Source organism: Patagioenas fasciata, chromosome 6, assembly GCF_037038585.1.
Source record: "Patagioenas fasciata isolate bPatFas1 chromosome 6, bPatFas1.hap1, whole genome shotgun sequence".
Taxonomy (NCBI): Eukaryota; Metazoa; Chordata; class Aves; order Columbiformes; family Columbidae; genus Patagioenas; species Patagioenas fasciata.
Genome location: NC_092525.1, coordinates 39,014,769 through 39,042,385, shown reverse-complemented (window position 1 = coordinate 39,042,385; position 27,617 = coordinate 39,014,769). Strand labels below are relative to the sequence as shown.

Here is a 27,617-nt window from a genome sequence, read left to right as displayed (position 1 = left end):
ATGAGCTGCGAAATGTTAGCGGTAATATTTTGGCAAAGGCTTTGCAGGGTTACACCCAGTTTGAGGTTCTCTATCAGTCTCCGCATCACTGAGAGCATTTCAGAGGAACCAGTAAGCAAACCACAAATATTCTCTTTCAGTCGAGGCCAGGGCGCAGAAAAGGAACCTGACCTGTGCGGCTGGTAAATATGTGAAGATCTGTGAGCTAATTCTGTTAGCAGACCATGATCAGGAAGGATGAATAAACTTGATGTAATCCCAGTTATTTACAAGGCTTGTATTCAGAGTCCCGTTCCTTTAGGCAGAAGAGGAATTGAGGAGGCAATAGTTTTGCCACAGATTTGAACGCCTTTTCAGCCTATCTGCCATTTGTAAGCGCTCTGGCATTAAAGATTTGTCCACAGGACATTTATGCGGGAACAGCACTGTTCTGGTACCCCTCCGGTTTATCACTAGGGCTCTTGTAGTCCCTTCAGCATATGTTTTTAATGTTATTTTCTTGTGGTGTTTTTGCTTCTTCACTTCCAGTCACTCGCATGGTTGTATTTTCCTCTTCAGGTGGGGAGAAGTCCTGTTCATTTGCTGCTTTCAGAGAGGAGCTGGGACACTTGTGTCTGTGGCATTTAGGAATTCATTCCTCTCCCAGTTTTTCCATCCTCACTCTAGATCTATAGCATCGGATGCTAGAGGCAAGATGGCTAAATTTGTATGATGGCTGTTGGGGGAACTGGGATGTTGTGTGGAACTCAGCTGTGTTTATGCACCTCTGCCCTTCTAGGGATGGTGGGAACTAGGGGCACTGGCAGGATTCTCCTCCTCAGGGATCCTGGATGATTTTTCCTCTGGAGTTGTTGAGCCAAGACAGATTTTAATGTTTTTTAAGCTTTTACATACAAATGTATTTAAGTATTTGCCAGTGGCTGTGCTACATGTTTTTCTAGCAAGAGAGTTTGGCCTTGCTTTAATTATGGGCTAAATCATATCTGTACAGCCCAGATTTTTTGATACCACTTGAATGTTCTCTACAAGAGAGAGTTCCTGTGGTCCAGCCAGAAGAAGGGCTGGACTGGGGTTTGTCTCACTGCTTGGTAAGCTGCTTAAAGGGTTGGTGGGTTGCTGGTCTCAGTGCATCGCCAGCTAAACCACTCCGAATTCCAGATAACTGATTTACCCATTTCACAGGCAGCGTACACGGTTTTTTTAAACCATGCTCAAGAGAGATTCTACTTAAGATGTGTACTCTTGACCTGTATGCAAACTAGTCTGAAATGAGATGAGAAGTTATTAGTAAGAAAGCCGCTTAAGCTATCAAGATCAAGAACTCTACAGTCCTTACTTTTGTGTCCTAGCTTGTTACATTTTAGGAAAGATAATGTTATTTGCTATACTTTTTTTCTTTTTGCTTCTTACACGTTTTATCCAAGAAATTATCTCACCTTGTTCTCAGTCCCAAAATGGCCTCAGTTTTATAATCCTCACATACAGAGAAAAATTAACTGAGGTTATCTTCCCATCAGGTTGTCTTCTCCTTCCCCACCAATGGAAAGATGAGCTGTGAGTGCCGTCTTGAAATTCCTGGGTACCTCACAGCAATATTTGAGGAGCTGCTGTGTGCCAGAGTGGAAGGATTATTTACGTGGTTGTCTCCTGGCTATTCTCCTGAGAGAACTGCAAGACCAGCAGCAGTGGTGGGTAAGATCGGTTGTGTTCACTGTTACTGCAGATAGCCATTATGTGTTGAAAATGTATGTATTATTTTCCACTTTGGGTCTAATTACCTCTGTCCTGCGATCTGTGATATGTTGGCAAGGAAAGTGTATGAAAAATTATCTTTATTATCTGGGACAAATTCAGAAGAGAGAAGGTACATTTGTGGATTGTGGATGCCATGTGCTCGCTCACTGAAGTAATACAAGTAGTGTCCTTTTGCTCTACTTGTACATGTTCTTTTTTTTTTTGTCTTTTGGTATGTGGCTTGCTTTAGATGGTGCCAATATTTTGATCAGCAGTACAAAGCTGCACTGCTGCAGCTTTTTCTGAGGTTCAGGGTCATTGCAGGCCCACGATTTCTTCTCAGCCTGCTCATGCGTGTTATGTCCTGTGTGCCAGCAACCTCCTGCTGTCCCAGAGCCTGACCTGAGGAGGTACCTGGAGCTCAGCTGTGCAGGAAAGGCTCCTCCGGTTTTCTCCATGACGTGGAGGTGGGTCCCCCCGAATCATCACAGCTTGCAGCAATCACACACAGCATTCTGAACCTCTGCTATGAAATCTGAACTGCTTTATCGCTTGATGGTGTTTCTGATGGCCCCAGCATTTGGGTATTCATAAATAATAATTCCAACCTTTGTGTAAAAGATTTAAGAGCACTCCTTTTTATCCGTGTGCCTCTATCTGTAACCAGGTATTCTTTTTTTCCCTTTCTAATACCAAATTTATCAAACCAGAAGAATCAGCCAGTTGTAGGCTGAAGATGCAGAATAGCTGAACTCAATGGTCTGAAAAGCGATTGGAGTTGTGTTAACTGTGTCCAGACGTGCAGATGTGTTTATAAAAGTCTGCTGCCAGTGAGGAATTATCACATGTAACATTATTCCCAGGGTGTGGCTGGAAACGCTGTGCAGGGATGTTGAGTTTGTTGGTGCGATGCTGCTGGATGTGTCCCAGCCCTGGTTACCTCTGGCCCTCTCTGGTGTTTTCTTTGTGTTTCAGCTCACACCCAGAGCTACCCCGAGCCTCAAAGAGTTTGTCCAGGGACAGAAAGGACAAAGTCATTTGCTAAGGGTGTTTTTAGGTCATGTGGAGCAGCAGCAAAGTGAGTATGTGTGGGAGTGGCCTGTGTGATTTCCCAGCAATAAATACGCCTGGGCTTGAGCAAGTCACTGAGTGCAACGTGAATGAGCATTGGTGTAGAGTGTGTTCTGAATGTCCAGACTTGGGTGTTTGTTTCTCAGTGTGGGGCTGTAGCGTTGAAGGTGATACCCATTTGCTTTTGTGACAAATCAGAAATCTCAGAAGCAGAGGTTGAAGCCCAGAAGGCTGGAGGAGCCTTCATCTGCCCCTGGTTTTCCGCAGAAACAAGACGCCAGACCTGCCCAGCAGCCCTCACCCATCGGTGTATTTGTTGGTTGCAGCATCTCGTTAGGGACGAGGTTAAACGGCATTGTGCCAGACATCTCTCCGTGCATCACTGTGCTGGGGTGATTAATTGTGACTGGTTTGGTGCTGGTGCCACGTCCCCCCCCGCACCATCCTGCGTGGCCCCTTCTCCGCCCGTGTGGGCAGGCGCGGGGTGGGCGGTTGGATTCCAGCCTCATAAGCTAATCCGTGGGTTTCAAAGGTCGAAGTTTTTATTGGCAGCAGCTTCAGATGTGAGCGGCCAGAACTAGGAACGCCTCTGAAGGCAAAGGGTGCCAGAGCTCCCACTTGCACCCCGAGAGCAGCGTCCTGCCCGTAATTGCCGTGACGGACGCTTTACTCATTATCCTCTGCTTGGTTTAGCACCCGCTGTCTGGATCTTACTTGGCAAGGGGACGTTGATCCGTCAAGCGCTGCTACTCCTGCCTTTTCTGAGCACCGTTCTCATCTGAGAACTAGCTTAACCTGCCGTGCTGTGTGCTCTGCGCCGCTCCATTGCTGTACCCATTCCAGAGCTTTTAATTTCAGGCACTGCACAAACAAGAATCCAGTGGAATTTCTGTCTCAAGGGATTGGCAAACTGGATTATATGTGGAACAAATTGTGCATTTATTTATAATTTATGTATTTATTTTTGCGAAGTGCTGCATTTTAGCATGTAGTTTCCTTTAGGTTTTAATAAACAAGGATGTTTTGCAGGAGGAAAAGAACGCCTGGTTGTGCCTGGCAGAGGCTCAGCTGTAACAGGGTGTTTTCCTGGAACACGCTGTGGCAACCTTGAAGCGCACCCCCCATCCTTAGCAGAACAAAGGACCTTGTTATGCCTTAAACGTCTGGTTTTTGTTACTTTGGGAGGAAAAGATAGATGACACCTCGTCTTATATTTCCCAAAGTTTTATGGCCATGGAGGTAGGTACCTTGTAAGATAAGGGCAATTAACAGTGTTGCTGTGAAAGTTCTCATGGCCTAATTGGGATGATAGAGATGAACCATCTGTCAGACAACCAACTACCAGAATATACCACGAACTAACAGCTACCCCCGACAGGTAAGACAACTCACTTCTGGTCAGTACTGTGAACTTTCCCCAGTTTGGAGACCCCAGACCCATTTTTAGAAGAGTCTTCCTAATTAGCATGAAGAGTGAGCAGAGGGAGGAGATGAACCGCCTTCTCCTATCTCGCATGTAAATGAACTGGGTTATAAAACAACCTTGCGTATGATACGGGTTGGCGGTGTGTAGATCTTCAACACATCCCCCCTCCAGAGGTCGTTGCGGGACTGATGTACCTGTGGAGTGGTGATATTTCTCCCTCCCTTTCTCTTTCTGATATCTTAATTTTCCTTCTCTCTCTCTTTCTTTTTCTTGAACATACAAAAGTAATACCATTGTAAGTTCTGCTGCTGAAGTCGTTAAGTTTTGCATTACAGTTACTAACTGTTGCCAATCCACTGTTTTTAGAAGGGCTTTTGCCATCAATGTATTGATAAGTTTTGTCTTATTATTATAACATACTTTTGCCAAGTCACTAATTGCTGTAATTTGTATACCACCATACCAAATTCAGAACTGGACCCCCGGAGTGACTGTCTGTCATTCAGTTTGCATTGCTGTGCAGAATTACCCGGAGTTAACTCACACCTGATCTCATCTGTTGAGTCAGGGTGTGTGTCGCGTTCAGCGTTAACTCATCCCTCATCCCATCTGTTGGGACGGGACACGCGCGGACATGTAGTCGGTACCTAACGCATTCACCTGGAGCCCCACGGTGTGCTGCTGGAATGCCATACACTGTCACCCTTCAACTGCCAGTATGTATAAATTAATCTTTGTAATGTATAAAACACATTTGCCATCTTTCATAGGGTATGGTTAATCTCGGTACTTAATTAAATGCTGTGATGTTTGTACCGAGGTACAGCCCAGGAGCAAAGGAGGGAGCCGGTGTCACAGGAGCTGTTTCAGGAAGAAATTCCGCGTTACATCAATGGGAATCAAACGAGGCTTGTGCAACACAGCAGTAGCGCAGGCACCAGGTAGGACTGACACGTGAACTGTGCGTTCAGCACATCTCTGAGCTGTCCCGAAACAATTGCTTTCGCTGGGACCTCTTAACTGTTATTTGTTGTGGTGGTGGTGTTTGGGTGGGGGTTTTTCTCGGTAAGAATTTAAGATTCTCATATTCTGCTCTTAGCCTGCAATTAAGTAGATGGGTATTTACAGAGGGACTTTCACTCTTCCTGGGAAAGAGACAATGGCATTTAACTGTTTAACAGGGTTCCCGACTCTTTGCAAGTATTGTTGCATTGCAAGTGTATGTTGCAAGTATTTCTGCGGACTAACGGAGGGGGTTGGACAGAGTGCCTGCAGGCTCAGCCATACAACCCTTAGACACTGAAACCCTGTGTGGTATTTTATTTTCCTTTATGGAAAAAAAAAATGCATCCAGGGTTTTGCTAACCTAAGTAGTAAATACAGTAGAGTATTTCATGTATTTACAAACTTTAAAATTTAGATTTAAAAATAAATTAACAGTTTAAAAAAAAATACACAGAGCTCGTAGATCTGCAGCAGATCTGTTTGTCTGGAGATTTTGAACACCTGTCTGGAAGTGGTTATGTGACTTCTGCCTGCTAAGTTCCTAACCCTAAAAGTAACAGATTTGCATTAAAGCTGTTATTTTTATTCTCTCATGAAATATATCATAATTATTATTTTTTTTCTTCCTGTCTCACAGTGGAGTTAAATTCTCTCAAGGACATCGTTTTCAATGTGACTCTCATCCTTAAATGAAATTGAGGTACGTACCTGTACTGATTGTAGCTCATGGCTTTGTGAGGAAAGTTCCCCTCTTTTTCTTCCTAAACTGCTTTTAGTTTTCAGGTCAGGCTTCCAAGAAACAAACCTGTTTCATTTGCAGTCTGTCACTTGTATATATTTGTAGAAAGAGCAAAATGATTTTTAAGTCGTCCTTGTTTTGCAGGACTCTCACTTATTGCAATGTAAATTGAACAAAAAGCAACATTAGGGGTGGAATGATTGATTAATAATATTGAAGGAGAGAGTAACAAAATAATATTGAATAGTATCATAATATAATATTCTATTATTATATTACATATATATTCTTATATATTGTATTATATAACTAATAATATGAATAATATTGAAGAGAGTCAAAATTCCATTGTGGAGCAATTTGACCCCATCACTAAAAATGTACTTTAACTAAGTGAAGTGCATTAGTCTTGGTCCATTCCTTGCAACCCAATCATGCAACGTGACACCTGCAAGTCCATAGTTCAGCCCCTGTGTGGTTCCCTCGTCCTCCCTTTGACTGAAAACAGCAGAACTTGCAGAGTGACCGTTGGTAATTTCTAGCGGGCTCCAATCTTAATGCCTTTCCATGATTTTTCTTTCTTTTTCAATATGTATTGAAATGATAGTGACTTATATCGTGTCTGGCAATGACTGATAAAACAGCAACCTCAAAGGCAATGGGAACCTTTATTTTGATTATTTTCAATGTACTGACATTGTTCTTTTATGCAAACTTAACTGTAAAACGCTCTTGAGATACTGCATGGAAAATACACATTGGAAAAAACATATATACACTTTCATAAAAATAGAATACATCTTGGCAAAATTACTTGTGTACAGTGTATTGACATTATTGAACCAAACTTACATCATCTTTGGAGGAAAATGTTCCGTTTGCATAAAAACCCACACCATTTTAACTGGCTGGGCTGGGTGTACTGAAGTGGATATGGTTTTGAGCTAAATAAATGGCTATAACAGAATGTCAGAGTAAAAAAAAAAAGTTATAAAATACCTGCTGTATAAAGTAGAAGTGGCCATGTTGTTTGTTCTTCCAAAAAAACAGTGGCATCTCTCAACTTGCATTGAAATCAAATGTACCAGTTCCAAATTGTACTGTAGATTCTGTAGCTGAAAACAACCTTTAGTATCATTTATTTCAGCACACAACATAGTACATTACAGCCCTAATTCTATCAGGTATTTGATAAGTAAAAAAAAAAAATCTAAGAGATATAAAATTGTTAAACACTTAGCAACCTTTAAAATATGTAGACCACTTGACATTATGTCTTTTTTTCCTTCTGGTTAGGCTTTTGTTTCATTGCTTTCAGCAGAAGCTGCTCCTTGCTTGCTCCTTTGCCCACAAATCTTTGATTTATTTTTTCCCTGCTGGTTTTCAGCACAAACTGCGGCAAATGACTACTCCAGTGTAATAAATAAAGCAAGTGGTAACAGGTTCTTCAAAGGCACGGGCTTTCCTCTTGACTTGGGATAATGGAAGCAGACAGGCAGCCTCAGGAAAGGAGGGATGACGAACAGAGCTTAGCACCATTTTCAAGTGTCGTGGTTCACAACTGTGCCGCAGGCAGGAGCGGCAGTTCCCACCGGCATGTACAAATGTGGTTAAAACACGTGTCCGGCAGTGTGGTGTTCAATAGGGATAGGCCGACACGGCGATGTAGACAATGAAAGTTGTCCGATACTCGATATTTCCCTCGACGCCGTAGGACAGGGCTCTGACGGCCATGCGGTACGTCTGCGGCTCTCGAAGTGGGCGCGTGGTGAACACGATGCCTTTCAGGTTCTCGTCTCTCAGGGCAAACGGCAGCACCGGGTCCTCGTCTGCCATGGAGAACGTTGTCCTGGGGTGCATGACTTGGTCGTGCGTGTAGGCGACCAGCCGGATTAAATCCTGCCCGGCGGCGATGCCGAAGGGGAGGGAGAGGAGTTTGTATTCCAGAGCGTAGGTGCTCAGGTCACATTCCAAGTCATTGGCCGGGCAGTTTTTCAGGCAGAACCTGGGAATAAGCAGAGCACGTTAGCCCAGGCGCAAGGCATGATGGCCTAAGTACTGCTGTAGGTCTCAAAGGATAAATTCTTCCCCTGTTGTGTAATTTAAATTTCTATTTAAAGATAATACGCTCATACACTCTTTATCCATTGTTCCTTTAAAGGTGCAGCCCGGTTTAATGTCCATTTTTCCATCAACAGGATCATCTCAGAAAGTTCCAAGAGGTAAAGATACTGAATACAATATTTGTGGTTGAAGTCTGTGGTGTTTTTTAGTGACCTTGCTCTTAGTACGTTTTAAACCAACCTTTCCAACTCTTAATGTTTAAGTTTTAATGTACTCCATTATGCACCCATAATGGGCAGCTCCATGTGAAGTGTCTGTGTGTTAGATCATAAAATAAAGAATTTGGACTGAATAAGGGGGAAGTAAAATTTTACTGGTATTAAAAAAAGTCAGAATAGGAGTTATCTGTGAGCTCTGCCGGTCAGTACTGACAGCAGTCAGAGAATATGATCCATTTCAACTGAAGTGTCATTCCAGTTCAGTTTGATGACAAAAGATGGTTTCTGACTATGAAACAAGCTATTTCATTGAGTATACTGAAAGATGAAAGTAACTTAAATGCTTTTTTCCAGAACAGCAAAATAGAGTAAGTTAAAAATAACAAAACTTACATGAACTGTAGCATTATTTCCATGACTAAATATTTTAAATGCTGTGAAACTGATGGCAAGTTAGGCCGTTAGAGTCGGAAAACTCCAATCAAAGGTAGCCCCATAAGTGGCAAATGACACTGATGAGCAGAAAGAATGTGATGGATACAGGTTGAGGATCTGAGCTTGGGATGGGTGAGAAGGGCCTGAAAACAAAACTTACCCAGAAAGCGGCTCTCGCTGGTAGTTCGGTGGACAAGGTGTGTCTATGCACTGGTAGCTTCCTCTCATGTTGAAACACATCTGGTTTGGTCCACAATTAATGTTCTGTTCCAGGCACTCATCAATATCTGAAGGTAAAAAAAAAAGAGAAATAATCAATTGCTGGTACTGAGATGAATTTAACAGTTAAAATGTAGCTGGGTCAGGGAAGGCTGAGCAGACTGCACAGACACCTCTGCCCTCAGCGAGCTCTTTCACAATCCGTTCCTGCTGTTTGAGATGCTGGAGCCAGGAGTTCCAATAATGTGCATTTGTGTTTGTTGGCATTTTATCACTGTGCAGGATGGTGTATTGTGATGGAATTGCCCTACAGCCACGATCCAACATAAACCATAGTTGTCAACAGAGCCTAATTAGTTGTTTAATCAGAAAATCTAATAGTATCTTTGTTTGACAGAAGTGTGTTAAGGATTATATTGGGTTCGATCCTAGAGCTCCTGTGTGCTTGTCTGGAGTTGAATGTGTCATAATGTCACTTGAGGAGACTTCAGAGAATAAGCAGTTGCAATTGCCTGTAATGAGGGAGTGTTTTATCAAGTGCTAAAACGTTAAATATAAAATATCTCCGTACCTTGGCAGGTTTTGCCGTTGGGCATAAGGCGATAACCGGCCGGACAAGCGCACTGGTACGTGCCCGGGGTGTTCCTGCATTCGTGCTGACAGGTGTCTCTGTTCTCGCATTCATCGATGTCTGCAGGAAGAAACAGGAACACGGACGCGTCAGGATTATTTGAACCTGGTACCGAACAAGGTAGTTTTTGTCCTATTTATGTACAAGCACATGGCCAAAGTTGGTGGGAGGTGTGTGGATCCTCTATCAATAAATGCTCTTGATTTTTTTTTTTAATCTCAACTACAGAGGTACCAGACCACTTTATGTAATTTTTTCAAAGCAGACTAGTGTGATTTAGACACAGCTTATATTTAATTATCATTTATTTTGAAATATCTGCCTAATTCAGGACAGCAATACTCAGGTTAGTCTTGTGCAAGATTTGACTCGCATGATTAAAACAGTGGAACAAAGTCTTTGCTTCCCCTCCATTTGTCTGATTTGCAGGGGTTGCATTGGATAACGATGCAAACACAAAGGGGAAACAGATGTGACTGCAGAAATTACAGTAAATTGTTATCAAATCGTGATGGTTGTCTGTTGTAACAACTTGCTTTTAAAAAAAGCATCACTTGGGTGTATTTTTCATATGACACAGTCATTTTTAAAATGTAGATGTTTATTCCTGTGAAACAGACGTACAAGAATATTAACTAATTAAAACTGGACGTGGGGGTGAGGATCATAGATTTTAGCCTAACGCTTTCATCAGCAGAAGCCATGTTCTACGGCCTTTTTCCATTCAACTGCTCTACCCATAACAAACTGCACATTTACGACTACTGACAGGTCCTTATAATGCAAATACAGGGTTTGATGTCTGCCTAGCTATAATTTTTATTAATAAATAATTCATATTTTTCTATATTACATATTATACATTGCTCTTTCATTCTAGAGATGATTCTGGTTGCTATATTTATCTTGGAAGGACAAGAGCCACTGGCATACAGACTAAGGAGAGGCACGGAGCACCACAAACTGCTCTGTTCAATGCACTGGCATGAGCTCCGCGTAGTAAAGCCCAGATTGCAGTACCCTTAGTCCTCAACTCAGCAGTATTATCACCAAATAACTTCACTGATTCAGTATTATTTTTTTAAAGATACTCAAAACATGGGTTAAGTTGGCAAAATCTGGCTTAAGAGAAGCATAATTCAAAAGATTAACTAATTTTTTACGTGCCTGTCTGTTGTGTTGAGCAGCTGGTCTGGTGATCCCTCCCGAAGCCCTGACACCAACTACTGCCACGGGAGAAAAACCTGGTATTTGTACCTTTTGAGCAATAGATTTTTGGGGTTTTGTTTGTATCTTCACCTTTGGTACAAATCACTCAATGAACAGTACAGGCTGCTGTTCCTTTTGACTTCCACGGGGAGCTGAATTAAACTTTGAGTACTTGTGACAACAGCAGCATTTCACTGGAACAGCTCAGCACAGCTCACAGAGTGAGGAGTTAGAGGTGCCAAATACTGTTTCTTGTTGGTCTTACACTTTGCTCTGAGGCTTTGCACCTCTTTAAAAAAGCAAAAACCCAGCGCAGAGCTTGCCAGTTGCTACAAATCCCTGCTCTCCTCATCAGGGAATCCAAAATGTCATTTGTTCACTTAAAATCAGTGTCTCCATGCTCAGCAAATTACATTACAACCTGCTATATATCATAACTACGGATTATTTAAAACTTTCTACTTATATTGCCCATAGGGCAGCAACTAACTGTCCTGCAGCAGTGCTGGCACTGGCCCTGGGCTGCTCCATTCTAAAATCTTTGTTCCAAACCCTTTTGAAGCAGATTATTACTGCCAGGCTGGCGTAAGCAACATCCCCAGGACTCGGCTGCGTCTGCTGGGGTTTTTTGAAGTCACCGTAATCACAAGAGAATAACAGAGGGAAATAATTTCTAAACACACAATTAGCAGCACAATTAAAATGAAGTTACAAGGAGGTCCGAAAATATTTTTGCTACTATGTGCTCAGGAGACAAGAACATGCAGTATTAGATTGCTAATATTATATTACTCTGATAAATACAAAGTAATAGATCGCTGTATTTATATTGGAAGAACAAGTGCCACTGGGATATAGACTAAGGAGAGGCACAGAGCTTATTTTAATTTACTATTACTGAGTATTTATCAGAGTAGCATGAAAATAAAACACAGCACCACAAACCCTCAGCCCCTGGTATATGTGAAACAGTAACCTAAGAGTAAGGACCAGAAGAAGAGATACGACTGACATTTACCTACACATCTGTCATTTCTTGCCTCATAGCCTTCAGGACAAATTTCTCTAACGTTCCTTCTCGTCCTGGAGAAAGGAATTCTGCTGTTCCTATACTCCGAGAAGGAGCTGTAGAGATTTGAGGAGTGCCTGTAATATTGTTGAGGTTGATGGTTGTCTCTCAGAGGGGAGAACTGAGCATAGTTATAGCTATTGTAATAGGCGCCAGAATTTGGCAATCTCTCCAGTCCAGCGCAAGATTTCCCGTCACCTAATAAATGTTGTCCGGGCGGACAGACACACGCGAAGCTGCCGGGGGTGTTGGTGCATCGAAATGCACAGGGTTTAGGCACTTGGTCACATTCATTAATGTCTGCTCAGGTGCCATGGTCCAGAGCAACAAACCATGTGGAGAGGAGAAAAAACAAACAAACAACACGTAACTATACGTATAGATACACGGATACCACTTACCTGCATCTGTGGAACAAACTGGAGGGACAAAAGTGAGATCTTGAAGGCAGGAACATACAGACAACACAATGCCAAGCAGGCAGGTTATTCTATCCGTATTTTTGTTCTCCTAAGGAATGCCCTTTTTTAAACTCAGTTTCTATTGAAGGTGTAATCCAAAGTAATTTGGCTCACCCTAGCAACAAATATCCATCCTTATGTCAAAACAGAAGGTAAGTATGGTAAAGGGGTTAAGGGTATAGCATGGCGAGCATCCTTCACTCAGAATAATTCCAATTTGCGTGCTCTTGGATAAGGCAGGAGCAGCCCTGCCCAACCAGGTCTCTTTGGCACTACCAGAAAGAAATTCTTGAAAATCTTCATCAAGTTACCTCCGGCCCAGCTGAAAATTTGATATATATGGTATTCCTTTTAAAATGTACATTCATTCTTTACTAGAAAGAGACGAAGACCTGCTAATTCCAAACAGGAGTGTGAAACTGGGCAATGACCAGACATAAATAACCTGATATTAGGATACATAACAATGCATTTACAATTGACATATATTGCAAACATTTTTTTAACTGGAACTTAGAGATGACTTAATTTAAAGATGGTGACTCAATAAGGGTTTAATTATATTAGTGGAAAGTATATATTTTAAAATTATTTTGTAAGAATGCCATTAAGGAGCATTATTACAGTTTTATTTTGGTCCCACTTTAACGTATTATTTTTTATAGTTTGTAACCTGAGACAAGCAATGGATTGTAACGGTATTTTAAAAGTAGTAGTTTGGAAACATAATAGGTTGCATTTTTATTAACTAATTAATGCTTTATATATGTTTTAAAGAATTTTGGGAGAAATCCAGGAGTAATTATTGCAGTACTTTTCACATTATTTCACAAACATGTAACTGAAACTTTATGTATCAGCTGAACTATCATTAATGTAATATCCTCAGGTGTTATAAACAACTTCATTTTTAATATGGCAACAGCTACCATGACTTTGAAGTTTCTGTTCCTTGCGTTTATATGCAGTGATTGCTGCCTGGTCAGCCTGAGCCTCCACTGGACAGCAGCTCTTTGATTACACACCATAAATATTAAATATTTATAACAGCAATGTGAAATTACTCTGAAACTAAAATAGCAAAATTTTCAGACTTTCTTTAATTTGAAGAACAATATTTTATGTTAAATTCTAGATAGCCTTGCATGTGCTATATGCTAAAGTGTATTATAAAACTATTTGATAATGCCCTTCCATCTATGATATGGCACAAGTGAGACCCAACACACTTCACAGATATATTGTTAAATGGGCGTGAACTAAACTATGGCGGTTGTGATGACAAATCCATCCAACAGACAGGGAATTACACAGGGTAAAAGTGGCCAGTTAGGAGTGAAGGTTAATTAATTCTTCTGTCCTAGTTACTTTTCAACTCCTCCCTGTGGTCACTGGAAACTTCACCAATAAAATCTGGATTTTATTAACACATGTGAACTAATATCTTTGATGCATCTATGTTTTAAATACACTTCTAAGCAGATAGAAATTCAAAGGTATGTACAGGTTGTACTTTAATTTCAGAGGGAGATTCCAGTGGTCAGAAAACAACTTTAGGGCATCTGCCAATGGTTTGTGAAAATCTGAGTCCAAAACTTTATCTAGCTTATTACTGTCAGAAATTTAAATGGCTTTAATATATGTTAAGGAGCCTGGGACTGATTTTATTTCACTAGAGGTAGCTGGTTGAAGTCAAGTCTTGATCTACAGCCAAACCACTTCTTCCTGCAGTTTAATCTCTTTCAAAATATTTAACATTCCTGGCTTTTGAAAGGAAAAAAAAATCCTCTTCTCCAAAGCAGCTCTTTATCGCTTAGGAAAGTCATCACAGAGGAATGCTGCTCTGACAGGACACAGGAGAGCAACTTCCCTGAGCGTCACAGACCAACCGCCATACATCATTATTATCAGGGTGGGTCAACTATTATATTTTTAATAGTCCACATAAATACAGAAAGGGTGAAACTAAATGATGCCAGTGCCATCCCAAGGTCTGTGACATGCCAGGGGGAGTGTTTTACGCAATAACTTTGGTCTCCACATCAGAGCATCCTTCAAACGCTGCAGGTTTTAGTGACAACGGACAAACCTGATCTCATTTTTATAAACTGAGCCTCTTGTGGAGTGGCAGCTTCCCACATCCACCCACCAGTGCACTGAGACCCTTGTACGCTTTGTTTTCAAAGCAGACCTCTAACAATCTCTGTTTGGAATAATTTTCTTTTGAACGGGATGCTTTGTTTCAAATGGGTGATTTTTGAACTTGAGAGCAAACTCCGCTGCCTTCACGTGGGATGGCATCGCTGGATACGTTACGGCAGAAAGCCCAGCCAAAAGCGGTGGCAGCAAACACGCAACACGGATGTGATTTTCCTGCTTACCCACACAAGGTCTTCCCACTCCCTGGGACCGGTATCCGCGCGGACACACGCAGCGGTAACTCCCTCGCGCGTTCTCACAGATCTGGTTGTAGCGGCACTGGTGGGTCCCGTCCCGGCATTCATCAATGTCTGCGTGCAACAAGGCAAGGGCAAGGTGTCAGGTCTTTCTGAAAACTGCTTACAGTTTTAAACGTCCTGATGTAGAAGGAATGTGGTTAAACCCTGAGTGGATTTGGCCCTACCTGGTGCCATGATGAGGCATTACTCTCTAACACTTTGTGTTACAAACCACAGTATGTGTTTCACAAACTGAAAGCAGATTTTGAGCAGAGTCACAGATACATTTTTCAACCATATTGCATTTATAGATGCTTTTTCTATTAATTCTCAAACTTTTAATTGAGGTTTCCAATTTGATCAGCTACTCTCCAAAGAGACATAACCCATCCACCTGCCATATCCCATGACAAAAAAAAGAATCTGGTAGTGTATGGGACACTGGTTATGATTCAAAGTAGCCATGGCAAGCGCAAGGACCCCTGATCCTGATTCAGAGCTCCTGAGACAAACTCTTAAAGCTTCCACACATGTGGCAGAACATTTCAATGAACCATTTCTAGATTTCAAGGTGACAACACAGAAAAGATGCCGAGGAGAACATGACAGTTCTTTCTTAAAAGCAATGGTAAACGAGAGGGGGCAAGGGTAAATCCATTATTTTAATCTCAAAAAAGTTACATACATATGTTCCCATAAGTGAAGAAAATTCGGTGCCTTAATACATGCAAATCTTAATAACTGGAGATTGACTACCTCAAAGGTTTTTATATTGTGTGTGTTTGGTTGTTGTTTTAATTCATTGTTGCTGTGCTTCCCATCACCCTACAGTACATGAACACTTCTACTCACCAATACAAGTTCCATTTTCTGCTTTGGTCATTCCACTGGGACACAGGTCAATGCACTTATAGCCACCGCGGGTGTTCTTGCAAAGTTGATCGGGCCTGCACACGTTCTGCCTGCACTCATTTACATCTGATTTAAAAAAAAAGGCAAGAATGGAAATGAATGGACTTCCTCATGCTCAGTGTCTAAAGAGCAGAATAATCCAGCTGTAATTATGTCTACGTGCATTTGAATGTATTTAATGCACATTTATCCATCAGCCCAGTTCCCGCTCCCTCTGACTTGCAGTACTGCTTTACAAAGAAATTTTAAAAGATACCATCCCTAGTAGGACTTTCATTCATAAAGGATTCGGTTAACAAATATAGGAACAAATAAACGTTGAACTATGTCCACTGGCAAGAGGGGAGGAACGTTCAGAACCCCACTCGTACCCAAGCATTTTCTGCCCTTCAGCTGGTACCCGGGATCGCAGCCGCAGTGGAAGCTCCCGATGGTGTTGAAGCAGCGCTGGTGGCAGGGGCTGGACTCCTGGCATTCGTTAACATCTGTTGAACAACACAAATCCTTGACACCAACACTGTGAGTCACCTCAGCATCATTTACCTGAACAGAGTGTGGTTAAGTCAGTGTTCTGGATGCTGAGGTCTGTTCTGAGTGTTTACTTCTCTCACTTCTTTGTAAAAGAAAGCGCACGTGGGACACACGAATGTTAGGTTATTCCCTCAGAGGCTTTTAAATTTATCATCTCTAAAGACGGAAGAAGCAAAAGGTTTAAAAAGCAAAACAAGCAAGCTCAAACCCCACAACCTGTCTTGCTAGGTTAATAATGAAAATTTACAGACACCGCACTTGGAGATGCAGCTTTTAAGAAGTTAATTTCGATTGTGCGAGAGACAGTATTTAGTTTCTGAAAGCTGACACCAGACCCCGGAGACGTGTCCGTACCTTGGCAGCCGAAGCCCTCAGCGGTTCTGCGGAAGCCGCTCCCACAGCGCAGCACGCAGCGGTACGAGCCCATGACGTTCTCACAGTCCTGGCCAGCGCGGCAGCTGTGGCCGCCTAACACACACTCGTCAATGTCTGCAATGGAAAACAAGCTGTAAACCTCACCGTGCACAGTTAAACACAGATCAAGCGGTGTCTTGAGCGTGATCAACTACGAAATACCTGATTGCAAATATACTCAGGTAGGAAATAATTAGAATACCACCAATAAATTACACACACACACATATATATATATATATATATATATTACATTTCCCTTGCGATTTAAGTGCCGTGGGGCTTTTTGCATCCAGGCTGCCCCAGCGATGCTGCTCTTACCCTGGCAGGTCCTGCCGTCCGCAGCGATGGCGAGGCCGTGGGGGCAGGAGCAGTGGTAAGAGCCCATGGCGTTGTGGCAGGTGTGGGAACAAGGGTTTGGCACGGCACATTCGTCTTCATCTGGAACAAGAAATGTTTGAAACCCCAGTGAGGCTTCATGAGGTTTTACAAGGAACTACAGCGTTCTCTGCTCTGATTTTCAGGGTTACCCAAGCCGCAGTACTGCGACACGCTGGAGCCTGTGTGTTTGAGACAATCTATTCCACAGAATCTCTTTACGACAGAGCAGATGGGTTTCAGGGTTAGACTTAAGACTTTCTAGAGACATGTGCAAATATTACTGCATGTTCCACACTAAGGTTTTAGAATTCAGGTTGTTTTACAGATGATACTGCAAGTGGAAACTGGTTTTACTTGTCTTATTTTCAGTTTTCCTGGTTTTAAACCTTTTGGAGGGTGTAGTGTTTGTTTCATGTATGATTTCCTTAATTGATAAGCTTTCAAGGGGCAATGCAGTAAGTCCGCAAAAGTGTTTCAGATGATCATTCCCCGCCTGGAGAAAGGCTCTGAGGAGACCTTATTGTGGCCCTTCCATATATGAAGAGGTTTATACAAGATGGAGAGACTGTACCAGGTGTCTGTAGAGGCCAGGAGAAGGTGTAACAATTTTAGACTAAAATAGGGCAGATTTAGATTGGAAATAAAGAATAAATGGTTTACACGGAGGGTGGTGAGGTGCTGGAACACGTCACCCAGAGAGGTGGTGGTTGAACCATCCCTGGAGACATCCCAGGCCAGGCTGGACGGGGCTCTGAGCAACCTGAGCTGGTGAAGATGTCCCTGCTCATGGCAGGGCTGGCACTGGGGGAGCTTTAAGGTCCCCTCCAACCCAACCCACTCCACAAGAATATGATCCCACACGACCCTCGTCACATCGTTACCTGAACAGTACGGCCCAGCTGAGTCCAGTCGAAACCCAGCAGGACACTGGTTGCTGCGATCTCCTGATAATAAAAGGGAGCACATGTTACTTGTGAATAAAACGTAGCCAAGTTATTACTTAAAAAAACCCTTTAAGAATTGCAGCCCAGCTATTTATAAAAGATTTATTATACTTGGACACTAAAATAGAAACTTTTAAAATCCAGGCTGGAGTGGTTGTCCTGCTTGGGCACTAGAAGTCAGTAGTAAACGGGTTTTGCTGTTTTGAAAAACATTCAAGAGGTGGGGGGTTCCCTCACAGTGACTGCAGGTTGCATCCAGCCTAACATATCCTGCAAAGTCCCTCCATAACGTTTTCATTATTAAAAGAATAAAGAGCATTTGGTTTGACTTCACCTAAAAGGAGGGAAATAAACCCAAACCAAACGAATCACCATGTCATAGGCTGTGGGAAGACACTGGAGAACACAAGTGTGAACTGTAACCGACAACTCAGGTAGAGGCTGCTCAAAGACCACACGTATTCTGCTGCCTGAAAATGGATTCAATAAATATGACATTTTAAAAAAGCAGTATATTAACTGTTGGAGGAAATAAATGCAAGTTCAATAAAGGCTTGGCCAGATGAATGCATAGGTATAACTTGATCTGGAGACTTCTTTTATCAGACCTCTTTTTAAAAAGGAAAATAAAAATATCTTATTGGTGTTCAGATTGCACAATGAGCTCATAGTCTGGCCAGTGGGGAAGTCATTTTACCTCATTTAGAGTGTTATTGAAAAGAAAGACTGAGATAGGCAATCTCGCTGATTGATTTACTTTCAAACCAGAGTTATTTCATTTGAAACATGATGTTAAGCCTCACTGTGAAAAAAAAAAAGCCCAAACAGTAACAGAACCTGAATGATTTTCCCCCTTACTTACATTTACGTGGGTTTTGCTGTGAGAAGAAAATACACAATCCTTTTTCATAATAGATACGCAAAACCAAACCCAAACATAAAAACCCACCAACACTTGACCCCCCAAATAGCAACAGTAGGTTCATTGTAGAGATGAAAGCTACACGCAAGAAAATGTCTGAAGCTACTGGTGACACTATTAGCAGTGTCAGCAAACACAGCCGCACGTCATCCATGAGAACTACCAGCAAAGATTAAGTGCAAACTGCAACAGCTTTTACACATCAGGCTGTGGGCGTATGAACAGGATGTGTAGGTCCCAGGATCTACAGTATAGTTCCCTGAGTTCCACAGCATCGCCTCTTTCAAGGCCATAACCAGCTTTTGAGAATAGAGGTAATGAATTCTAGGGAGCCAGGATATTATTTTTCCGTTGGTTTCTTTTTGTGAAGGATTAGAACGGTACCTTTTGCGATGGAAGCGTGGATCTGAAAAGCCACGCTTTCTTCCAGCGGGTCGTACTGTGTTGTGATGGAGGCGGCATGGAGCGTTTCCACCAAGAACGGCATCTTCCCTTTAGTGGGATCGTAGGTGATGCTGTGGTTCCACGTGTAGGGAACGCTGACTCCATCGACAGCGAAGAGCCGAGTGGAATGGGCGTAGAGCTGCCCCGGCCCGGTCTGGATGTAATCCTCTGTGTAATCCTGGAACAGCCAGAGGCAGCGTCAGCCACCGCGTACGGCCAACCCCACCGCGGGCTTCGCATTCAAATGTGTTCTGAGAGAGAGGTTTTTATTTAACAGCTGAACAAATCACGCTACACACAACACACACCTTTTCACTTCTGAATCTTAACAGCACCTGGCATATTGCATTTAAGAAGAAACAGGTACTGAGGATCCTGATGGTGATCCTGATGGGGGCAGAGCATTTCCAAAGACACCTGAAAATGAGCTTATTGATAAATAGCAGTCTTTTGAGGCCGATATATTTTTTTTATATCCTAAGTCAGATGCTGACAACATGTGCTAAATAAACAATCAATAAAAAAAAATTCTGCCACTGAAAAAAAAAAAAAGTATGAATATTGGACATGCTACATATTGCAGTGCATTAAAATATCAAGAACTTCATGTATATTTGTTATAATGTGTGATTAATATATTAAAACATATTTACTGGTGACCTATCACTACCTAATTACCACCTTTATAAAAACAACCATAAAGATTGTCCCTTCGCAGGAAAACCAAAGCTCAAGCACCTTGTTTTCCACCAGTATGCATTATATTAAGCAAAATGTTTTTCACGGCTTACACTAAACCAAAAAGGTAGAAAACCAGTTTGTTTGAACTGCATTTTTCTCTCAGGAGTGACAGAAGTGACAGAATCTCTCTCACTGGGACATCTAGAAAGAGCAGGCACAGCCACTCAGCAGCGCGACAACGACCTTTTGCCTTTTAGTGTCACACCGGCTGCCCTCTCTAATCGTTCCTGAAAAGCTCACAGGGAAGTGTCCTCCTTTGAAAAAGCAAATTCTGTAAAATATTTCAGATAGCTTGTATCATAGGACTGCTTGTCATAATGGACAACTCCACAAGGCAAAGTTTTGATGCTGCAGCAGAGACAGGAGCATGTCACTAATGACAATAAAACGTGAAACACCCTGTGATGCAATCTGGTTCAGAATCTGTTCATCCCGTCTTTGCAACTCAGTCAGCCCCGGGAATGTTTCTCTGCCGGACTGCGTATAATTGTAGTTGCAAACAAATCAGTAATATTCAGTCTCATAGCATCAAAGAGGTGGTGTCACCTCAGGGAAGCCAGACAGGCTAAAGATGCATTAAAAGCAGCTCCTGACCTGTGATAACCTGCCCCAAAGATGCTTTTCAATCCCACCTTCTAACACCTTAAGCTCTGCAGTGACCAATACAACCTTCCTGATGGCAACTTTTAGTTTTCAAAGGCAACATTAGCACCTGTCAGTAGAACCAGGCATCAAACACACTCCATACAGTAAAACAGTTTTCAGGATTTAGTGTCTACTGCTTCAATACAGCTGAGAGCAGAGGTACATATGGAAGAGAAGAGGGCAGTATATCGCGTGGCTTTACCTTCACGTTAACATCCGCTGCCGACGGGAGCTGCAGCACGTGGCCGCTCACAACAACGTCCAGCAGCAAAGCTCCGTCCGAGTCCAAGCCCCGCGCCACGTGGGTCACACGCAGAATCTCACCTGGGGATTTTGAGAGCACGTTGATTTATAAAGCATCCAAAGCAGACACATTTTAGCCACGTGGTATCTGAATTGGGATCCTGACCAGTTATTTTGTAGTTATATTTTTATATGATGTACCATGCCTGTAATACAAACATTACATGTCTTGAATTACAGCTCCATAAGCTGTATTTAAGCCTCAGAAAGCCACAGTCACTGAAAACACAGGTATAAGACAAGGCTCAACATTCAGCAACAGCTGTGAGCTTTTTTTTTTTAAAGAAATGCAGCAACCATCAAGTTTAACGGAAACAGAAAGAGATGGTATATCACAGGTAACTCACCGGTCGCAAACTCCACTTGAGTTTCTCTCTTGAACACGGCATCAGTGAGCGTGAACCCGTTCATGGCTTCTCCAATTTCCTTTGCAGTTGTCCAATAAACTGGGCTGAGTACGGAAACAAGCTTCCTCATCGCGGGACCTGAAAGAAATGTGACAGAACATTCAAGAGCTTTTTCCTAACGTCATGCGACCCACATCAGCAGGAGATGAATACAGAGGCCTAACACTAGTGTAACCCTTGCGACTGAGAAAACAAAATGTATTGGTATATTCAGAAGAACCATTTCACAAATACTAATGTACTAGGAAGGAATATATTGAAGATTCCTTTTTCTCTCTCTATGAAAGTTTAGATCAGTTTCTTCAGTGACACTTAATGAAATGGTGAAAACTGACATTGCTCAAGGTAAAATGTGTTCAAAAGTCCAAAAAAGCCTACCAAGGCTCTGAGGGACGTTCGTAATCTTTGCTTGTATTACTCTGGTTTCAGAGTCGGGGCTGTCTGTTACTGTGGCATTCAGGAAAACAATTCCAAATTCAACATCGTTAATGTTTCCAATGATGCTGCCTTTGGCACGGGAAGGCCCACCTGTGCAGGGGAGGGAAGGGAAAGAAGAACACCCATGTGAAAATTGCCGTCTGGTATTTTAAGGGAGAGCAAATTCAGAAATATTGTCCAGTATTTTAACAAGTAAGGAAATTTCTGCACATATTACTCTATTATTTGCAAGAGTAAAACTCACAGCCTGCAAATAACAGGATGCTGCATATACGTGATCTGAGATATATGCACAAGAACATGGGAATCACCTCTGCCTGAGAAGCAATGACCGTTTACCAGCACAGTCTAGTGCGATGTAACAGGTTAACAAAAACATATCCAGCTGAAGTTGACGGGGAGATTTAAGCCAAAATAAAAAGAAATTACTTCGTCAACTGGCCAAGAAACAGGAGCGAGTTAACTTACCAGGACAAGCTTGGGTGTTACACTTGGATATCTGGGAGGCGTCTCCAGGACAAGGCCGGCCGCGGTTTAGCGGGGCTGGGTTGCTGCACAGGCGTGTTCGGGTCTGTTCGCCTCCTCCGCAAGACGCTGAGCATTGGCTCCACGCTTGCCACTGCCCCCAGTTCCCATCCACTGAAGAAAGAAAGAAGGAAGAAAGAGGCTTTTCATTTCAAAATGTTTCAGGCTGCATCAGTGGTGCTGTGGTGTCATTCCATCTTGATGGGTCTGATGTGACAGAGAAAAGAAACAGCTGAAAGGATGACAGAAGCACCTGATGGGCAGGCATGAACCCTTCTCAGAAACACACCACCTTAAAAATGTTGTGTTCAGCTGTACTGGCAGTAAGGAGGCTCCTCTAGGGGATGTTTCTAATAAAATCGTTGAGGTGGTGGATGAACCATCCCTGGAGACATCCCAGGCCAGGCTGGACGGGGCTCTGAGCAACATGAGCTGGTGAAGATGTCCCTGCTCATGGCAGGGGTGGCACTGGGGGAGCTTTGAAGGCCCCTCCAACCCAAACCATCCTGTGATTTCATAAGAACTGGGTCAAATTCTCTCCAGGGGGAGAGAACTGATTTCAGAACTGAAAAGCATTGTCACACATGCAGATCCATCCCAAAGCAGTTTGTAAAGAACAGCTGTCAATGTTCAGAATCTCCTGTCACAGTTTTTAGTAGCCAGTCACCAGAGAGACAGCCTGCCTGTCTAGAGCTTTGAGTGGTTTCACTCCTGCAAAAGTAAATGTCTGAGATTGCATGGGTATAAAACTGACGAAGAGCACAAGACACCAAACAAACCATAAATCTGACGGTTCGGGGTGCAACAAGCAGGTCCCCACACCTTGGGCATATGGATGTGGCCTCCTCGGGGCTCTGTCACCCACGTGCGGGTCAGCAGGGTGTTCAGTGGGGCACAGCTATGTGTAAAGTTGGAGGAGGAAGGTGTGTAAGGGGGTGAGCATAGAGGAGGGATTCAGCATTTTTTAATTCTTATACCAAAACTAATTATGATTTAATGACAATCACTGTCTGGAATGAGTTCTAGAAGGGTGTTTAGAAATGTGTAGGTGTTTACCAAGTCTCTAGCATTGTGGTTTTCCTGATATTGATCCTGATTGTGTAAGTTCACTCATTGCCCCTTTGTTATGTATTGTTAATAAATCAATAAACTGCTTTGACTGTCATTTCGTTTAAACCATTTGGCATTAGCGTTTGTTGCTGCTCCTGGAATAGATTATGAGGGCTTACCAGGAACCTCATAAACTGTATTTACTGTAAAAACTAAGTAGAATTATGAGGCGTAGGAGAGATTTTAATATACTATTTCCTGTTTTGAATTACTCCACCTCTTTTTGAGAAAATCTCACATGTGAAGGGGGAAATCACGGTGACAGTTATTTAAAGAAAACAGTGAGAGTGGATTATTAGATTGTATGGAATTGTAAGTAACTACAGGAACGTTCTACGTTCCTTTCACAATATGAAAATCTCACATGGGTTATGTACACCCTGAAGTCTTCCAGCCGCGTTTAATTTCCCTGCGAGGCTGAACACTCACCGGGGCAGAGCTCGCTGTTGCATCTCTGGATCTGCACGTCCGCCCCCGCGCAGGCCCTTCCGCCGCTGGCAGGGCGAGGGTTGTCGCAGGTCCGGTATCGCCTCATCTGGCCTCCGTTGCACGTTCTGCTACAAGTTCCCCAGCTACTCCATGGGCCCCAGTTGCCATGAACTGTAAAGGTGAATCAGATTTTATCTGTCTTCCTCTTAATAACAAATACTTAAAACCAGACAGTCAAGCTAGGAAAATATTCTGATTGGAGAGTAACTTTTACATTTCTTTTCCTGAAAGAAAAATCGAAAAATCAAAGTTATCTTTGTCAGATCCAGTGTTCAGTGATTTCTCGGAGTGTATTAAACAACTCCTGAACATGGACGTTCAGAGGAAAGTATGTAGCACGTATTATTAACCAAGTGAGTCACTACACCTTCCTGTGAGATTCGGAGAGATCCACTTTGCAGTACAGGGTGTTTCAAAAAGACGGACCCAATTTCAAAGCAGTCCATCTCTTTAAAACACCCTGTACTTTCTGACTGGACAGGTGTAACTTCAGAGAAGTGTGCGACCTCTGACAGTCCAGCAGGACCTTCTGCACCAGCTGCTCCTAACGGTTCATCCCAGTCACATTGACTGATGAAGAGATGCTTTCGCTCTTGCCAGGCAGCTAAAACCACTTATCTGTTTTTCAGACCTCCTAATTTTTGTGGAAGCGTGTGATTTGTGCAGGGTTTCCTTCCTCCCGCGCGTACACCCACACCCAGCCAGTGGCCAAGCAGCCTCATGCCAAGCACTTACTCGGACAAGGATCGCTGTTGCAAAAATCAATTTGTATGTCGTTTCCTTCGCATTTGTGACCCCCGAACTGCGGGGCTGGGTCTGCGCAGCGGCGCGTTCTCTGCCGGCTGCCTCCCCCGCAAGACACGGCGCAGGCGCTCCAGCTGCTCCACGCTGCCCACTTCCCGTCCACTGGGGAGAAAGGCACAACGTGAGACAGTTACGGTCTCGGACATCCAGAATAACACAGTAATTTAGCGCTATATCGGGGTAAAAATGACCGTAGGATGTTACTGACTCTCACTGTAGAACGTCTAAGCTACATAGAGATTTCTACACAGGGATTTCCAGGAGCGAGACTGGAGAAAAGCACAACCTGTCTTTTAAACCACCTGCAAGCCTCATTGGAATCACAGTCAGGGATCCCTCAGGCTCCACCACTCACATTTTTAGGTATCCATGAGCAAGTTAAACCATGTACAAAGCAGCCCCTGAAATCAGCTCACTGGGCAGGTCATTTCTCTCTTCTACCAGTTGGTGGTTACAGTGCAGACTCAGTTGAGGACCTGGCACGTGCAAAACGGAGCGTGAAGCCAGAAGGATCCAGACTGAGCTGCTGCACATTCCACCTCATTACATTTCCCTTTGTCACCCCTGCACTCAGCCAAACAGAGAGGTCGTGTTTCAAAAACGTGAATTTTGCTACCCAGTCATGAAGGACTCACTGAAATGTGGAAGAAAAGGACAAATGAGGAACAGAAACTAGGAAAATTAAATTAAAAAAAAAAAAGTTTAGGAAACCTGTAATTTAGCTTCCAAGGATGTAAAATGCTGCTTGTGCACAGTGGCAAGATACAGGAAGAAAGACCCTTAAGGACAGGAGAAGAAATCTTGTATGCTGTGTCTATAGAAAGATGCTAAAGATAGGGATGGGCCAGTGAAAATGGCTTGAATGGCATTTTTTCAAGGAGTACGCTTTTAGAACTGGGCGGCTTTCGATATAAATGAAGCAGAATCTGTAAAGGAGATGCCAAGTTTGCTCTGTTTGTGTCCGACTCGTCTCACCTGGGCAGCGTCTCTTGTTGCAAACCTGCATCTGCGCGTCAGCCCCCTGGCAGTGGGACCCGCCGTGGGCCGGTGGGGGGTTGTTGCAGAGCCTGAGCCGCGTCTGAGTGCCCTTCCCGCACGTCTCGCTGCACGGACCCCACGGCAGCCAAGAGCTCCACTCACCAGCAACTGCAAAGGCAGCACAGCTATTAAACTCTTTAAACCACGCAGCTGCTTTAACTGGAAGTCACAGCTCCGCAGCCTAAGGCGAAAAAGCGATGTGGTTTAATGTCGATAAATGAAATATCCTGAATAAGCCCTTGAGAAAACCTTTGCCTTGAGCAACAGCTGAAGCAGATCAACAGTTTCCAAAAGACAGACTAATTCTTTTCCTGGTTTGTTTTTTATTTTTTGTTTGGTGAATTCATCGCATCACCTGACTACAATCTTGGAATAACAGAACTGAACACCTGATCGAATGTGGTGTTTTCCTGTCCTGTGCGAGGCCCAAGGTCTCAGCAGGGGAAGGGACAGGCTGGCTAAGAGCTGGCACAGCGTCGGTGGCCACCGGTGAGCAGGAGCCACAACTGATTTTTGTTGCCAAAATCTAGAGAAATTTAACTCTGGCTGGTGGAGGAACAGTTTAGCATTGTGGGGGTGGCAAAGTCAATGAAAAAAGGGAAAATCAACATAATAAATATTGCACAGAAGGAAACATGCCAGTGGTGAAGGGTTATGAATAAACTACCAACTGTCAAGTGTGGTCAGTGCTACCAAGGGAAGAAGGAAAGCTGAACATCCAGCTAGTGAGGAGAAAGACGTGGCTGAAAATTTGAAAAACAGGGAAAAACATACTGATAATGTCTTAAATTAGTAACTATTATGTTTTACATGGCTTTTTAATAGTTTTTTCCATTATAACTGGCTTTGCGTGGTAGATTTAGAGTAGTGAGTTTTACTGTGTGACCACATTGTAACAAACACTGAAAAACATCAAAATACAAAATTAACATTTTCACTGGGGAGAGGGAAGACAAATTGCAGAAAATTTTCCTTCCACTTACTTCTGTTCCCAAAAATTACTGTTGTTCAATACATTACAAGTAACATCAAAATAAAAATTTCAGAGTCTAATTCTTTTATAATTTAATAATCTGAAACAAGCTGGCAGAATTGGGGGGGAGGGAGGAGCAAAAAAAGGAAGAAATCTATACAGAAAGTCCCTTATGTAACTAATTTCAGGTTCCAGTATAAGTTGGGGAATGGCCTATTAGAGAGCAGTGTAGGGTAAAGGGACCTGGGGGTCCCGGGGACAGCAGGGTGACCACGAGCCAGCACTGGGCCCTTGTGGCCAGGAAGGCCAATGGTACCTGGGGTGGGTTAGAAGGGGGTGGTCAGTAGGTCAGAGAGGTTCTCCTGCCTCTCTACTCTGCCCTGGGGAGACCACACCTGGAATATTGTGTCCAGTTGTGGCCCCTCAGCTCCAGAAGGACAGGGAACTGCTGGAGAGAGTCCAGCGCAGCCACCAAGATGCTGAAGGGAGTGGAGCATCTCCCGTGTGAGGAAAGGCTGAGGGAACTGGGGCTCTGGAGCTGGAGGAGACTGAGGGGGGGACTCATTCATGGGGATCAATATGGAAAGGGGGATGGAGCCAGGCTCTTCTTGGTGACAACCAATGACAGGACAAGGGGCAATGGGTTCAAACTGGAACACAAAAGGTTCCACTTAAATTTGAGAAGAAACTTCTTTCCAGTGAGTGTGGCAGAGCCTGGCCCAGGCTGCCCAGGGAGGTTGTGGAGTCTCCTTCTCTGCAGACATTCAAACCCGCCTGGACACCTTCCTGTGGAACCTCAGCTGGGTGTTCCTGCTGCATGGGGGGATTGCACTGGATGAGCTTTCCAGGTCCCTTCCAACCCCTGGCATTCTGGGCT

The 27,617-nt window shown here is 43.2% G+C and overlaps 1 protein-coding gene and 1 long non-coding RNA gene across 10 annotated transcripts in view; one reads left to right on the top strand and one right to left on the bottom strand.

Annotated features, from left to right (window-relative positions):
• Nucleotides 1-27,617, top strand: part of LOC139828320 (uncharacterized) — a 66,213-nt gene that overhangs the window by 28,560 nt on the left and 10,036 nt on the right. For 2 of the 9 annotated variants that reach the window (XR_011739835.1, XR_011739828.1), the window contains 6 exons: nucleotides 1,518-4,947; nucleotides 5,052-5,172; nucleotides 5,874-5,936; nucleotides 8,137-8,197; nucleotides 9,491-9,662; nucleotides 21,391-23,491. This is a non-coding gene — a long non-coding RNA (uncharacterized lncRNA). Of the gene's footprint in view, nucleotides 1-1,517; nucleotides 4,948-5,051; nucleotides 5,173-5,873; nucleotides 5,937-8,136; nucleotides 8,198-9,490; nucleotides 9,663-10,422; nucleotides 13,819-21,390; nucleotides 23,492-27,617 lie in introns of those variants that run through there. The other 7 variants (XR_011739831.1, XR_011739829.1, XR_011739836.1 and 4 more) reach the window with 6 other exon arrangements.
• The window catches only part of HMCN1 (hemicentin 1), a 186,131-nt gene continuing 165,138 nt past the window's right edge, over nucleotides 6,625-27,617 (bottom strand). The window contains exons 90-107 of the mRNA XM_065841673.2: nucleotides 25,705-25,875; nucleotides 24,661-24,831; nucleotides 23,866-24,036; nucleotides 22,270-22,440; nucleotides 21,742-21,891; nucleotides 21,304-21,441; nucleotides 20,856-20,977; nucleotides 19,208-19,445; nucleotides 17,839-17,901; nucleotides 16,898-17,017; nucleotides 16,517-16,651; nucleotides 16,003-16,116; nucleotides 15,572-15,697; nucleotides 14,663-14,791; nucleotides 11,770-12,120; nucleotides 9,483-9,602; nucleotides 8,853-8,979; nucleotides 6,625-7,980 (exon numbers count right to left, since the gene is read on the bottom strand). Coding sequence (XP_065697745.2) covers nucleotides 7,614-7,980; nucleotides 8,853-8,979; nucleotides 9,483-9,602; nucleotides 11,770-12,120; nucleotides 14,663-14,791; nucleotides 15,572-15,697; nucleotides 16,003-16,116; nucleotides 16,517-16,651; nucleotides 16,898-17,017; nucleotides 17,839-17,901; nucleotides 19,208-19,445; nucleotides 20,856-20,977; nucleotides 21,304-21,441; nucleotides 21,742-21,891; nucleotides 22,270-22,440; nucleotides 23,866-24,036; nucleotides 24,661-24,831; nucleotides 25,705-25,875 — 2,984 coding nt within the window. The 3' untranslated portion in view covers nucleotides 6,625-7,613. The remainder of the gene's footprint in view (nucleotides 7,981-8,852; nucleotides 8,980-9,482; nucleotides 9,603-11,769; nucleotides 12,121-14,662; nucleotides 14,792-15,571; nucleotides 15,698-16,002; nucleotides 16,117-16,516; nucleotides 16,652-16,897; nucleotides 17,018-17,838; nucleotides 17,902-19,207; nucleotides 19,446-20,855; nucleotides 20,978-21,303; nucleotides 21,442-21,741; nucleotides 21,892-22,269; nucleotides 22,441-23,865; nucleotides 24,037-24,660; nucleotides 24,832-25,704; nucleotides 25,876-27,617) is intronic.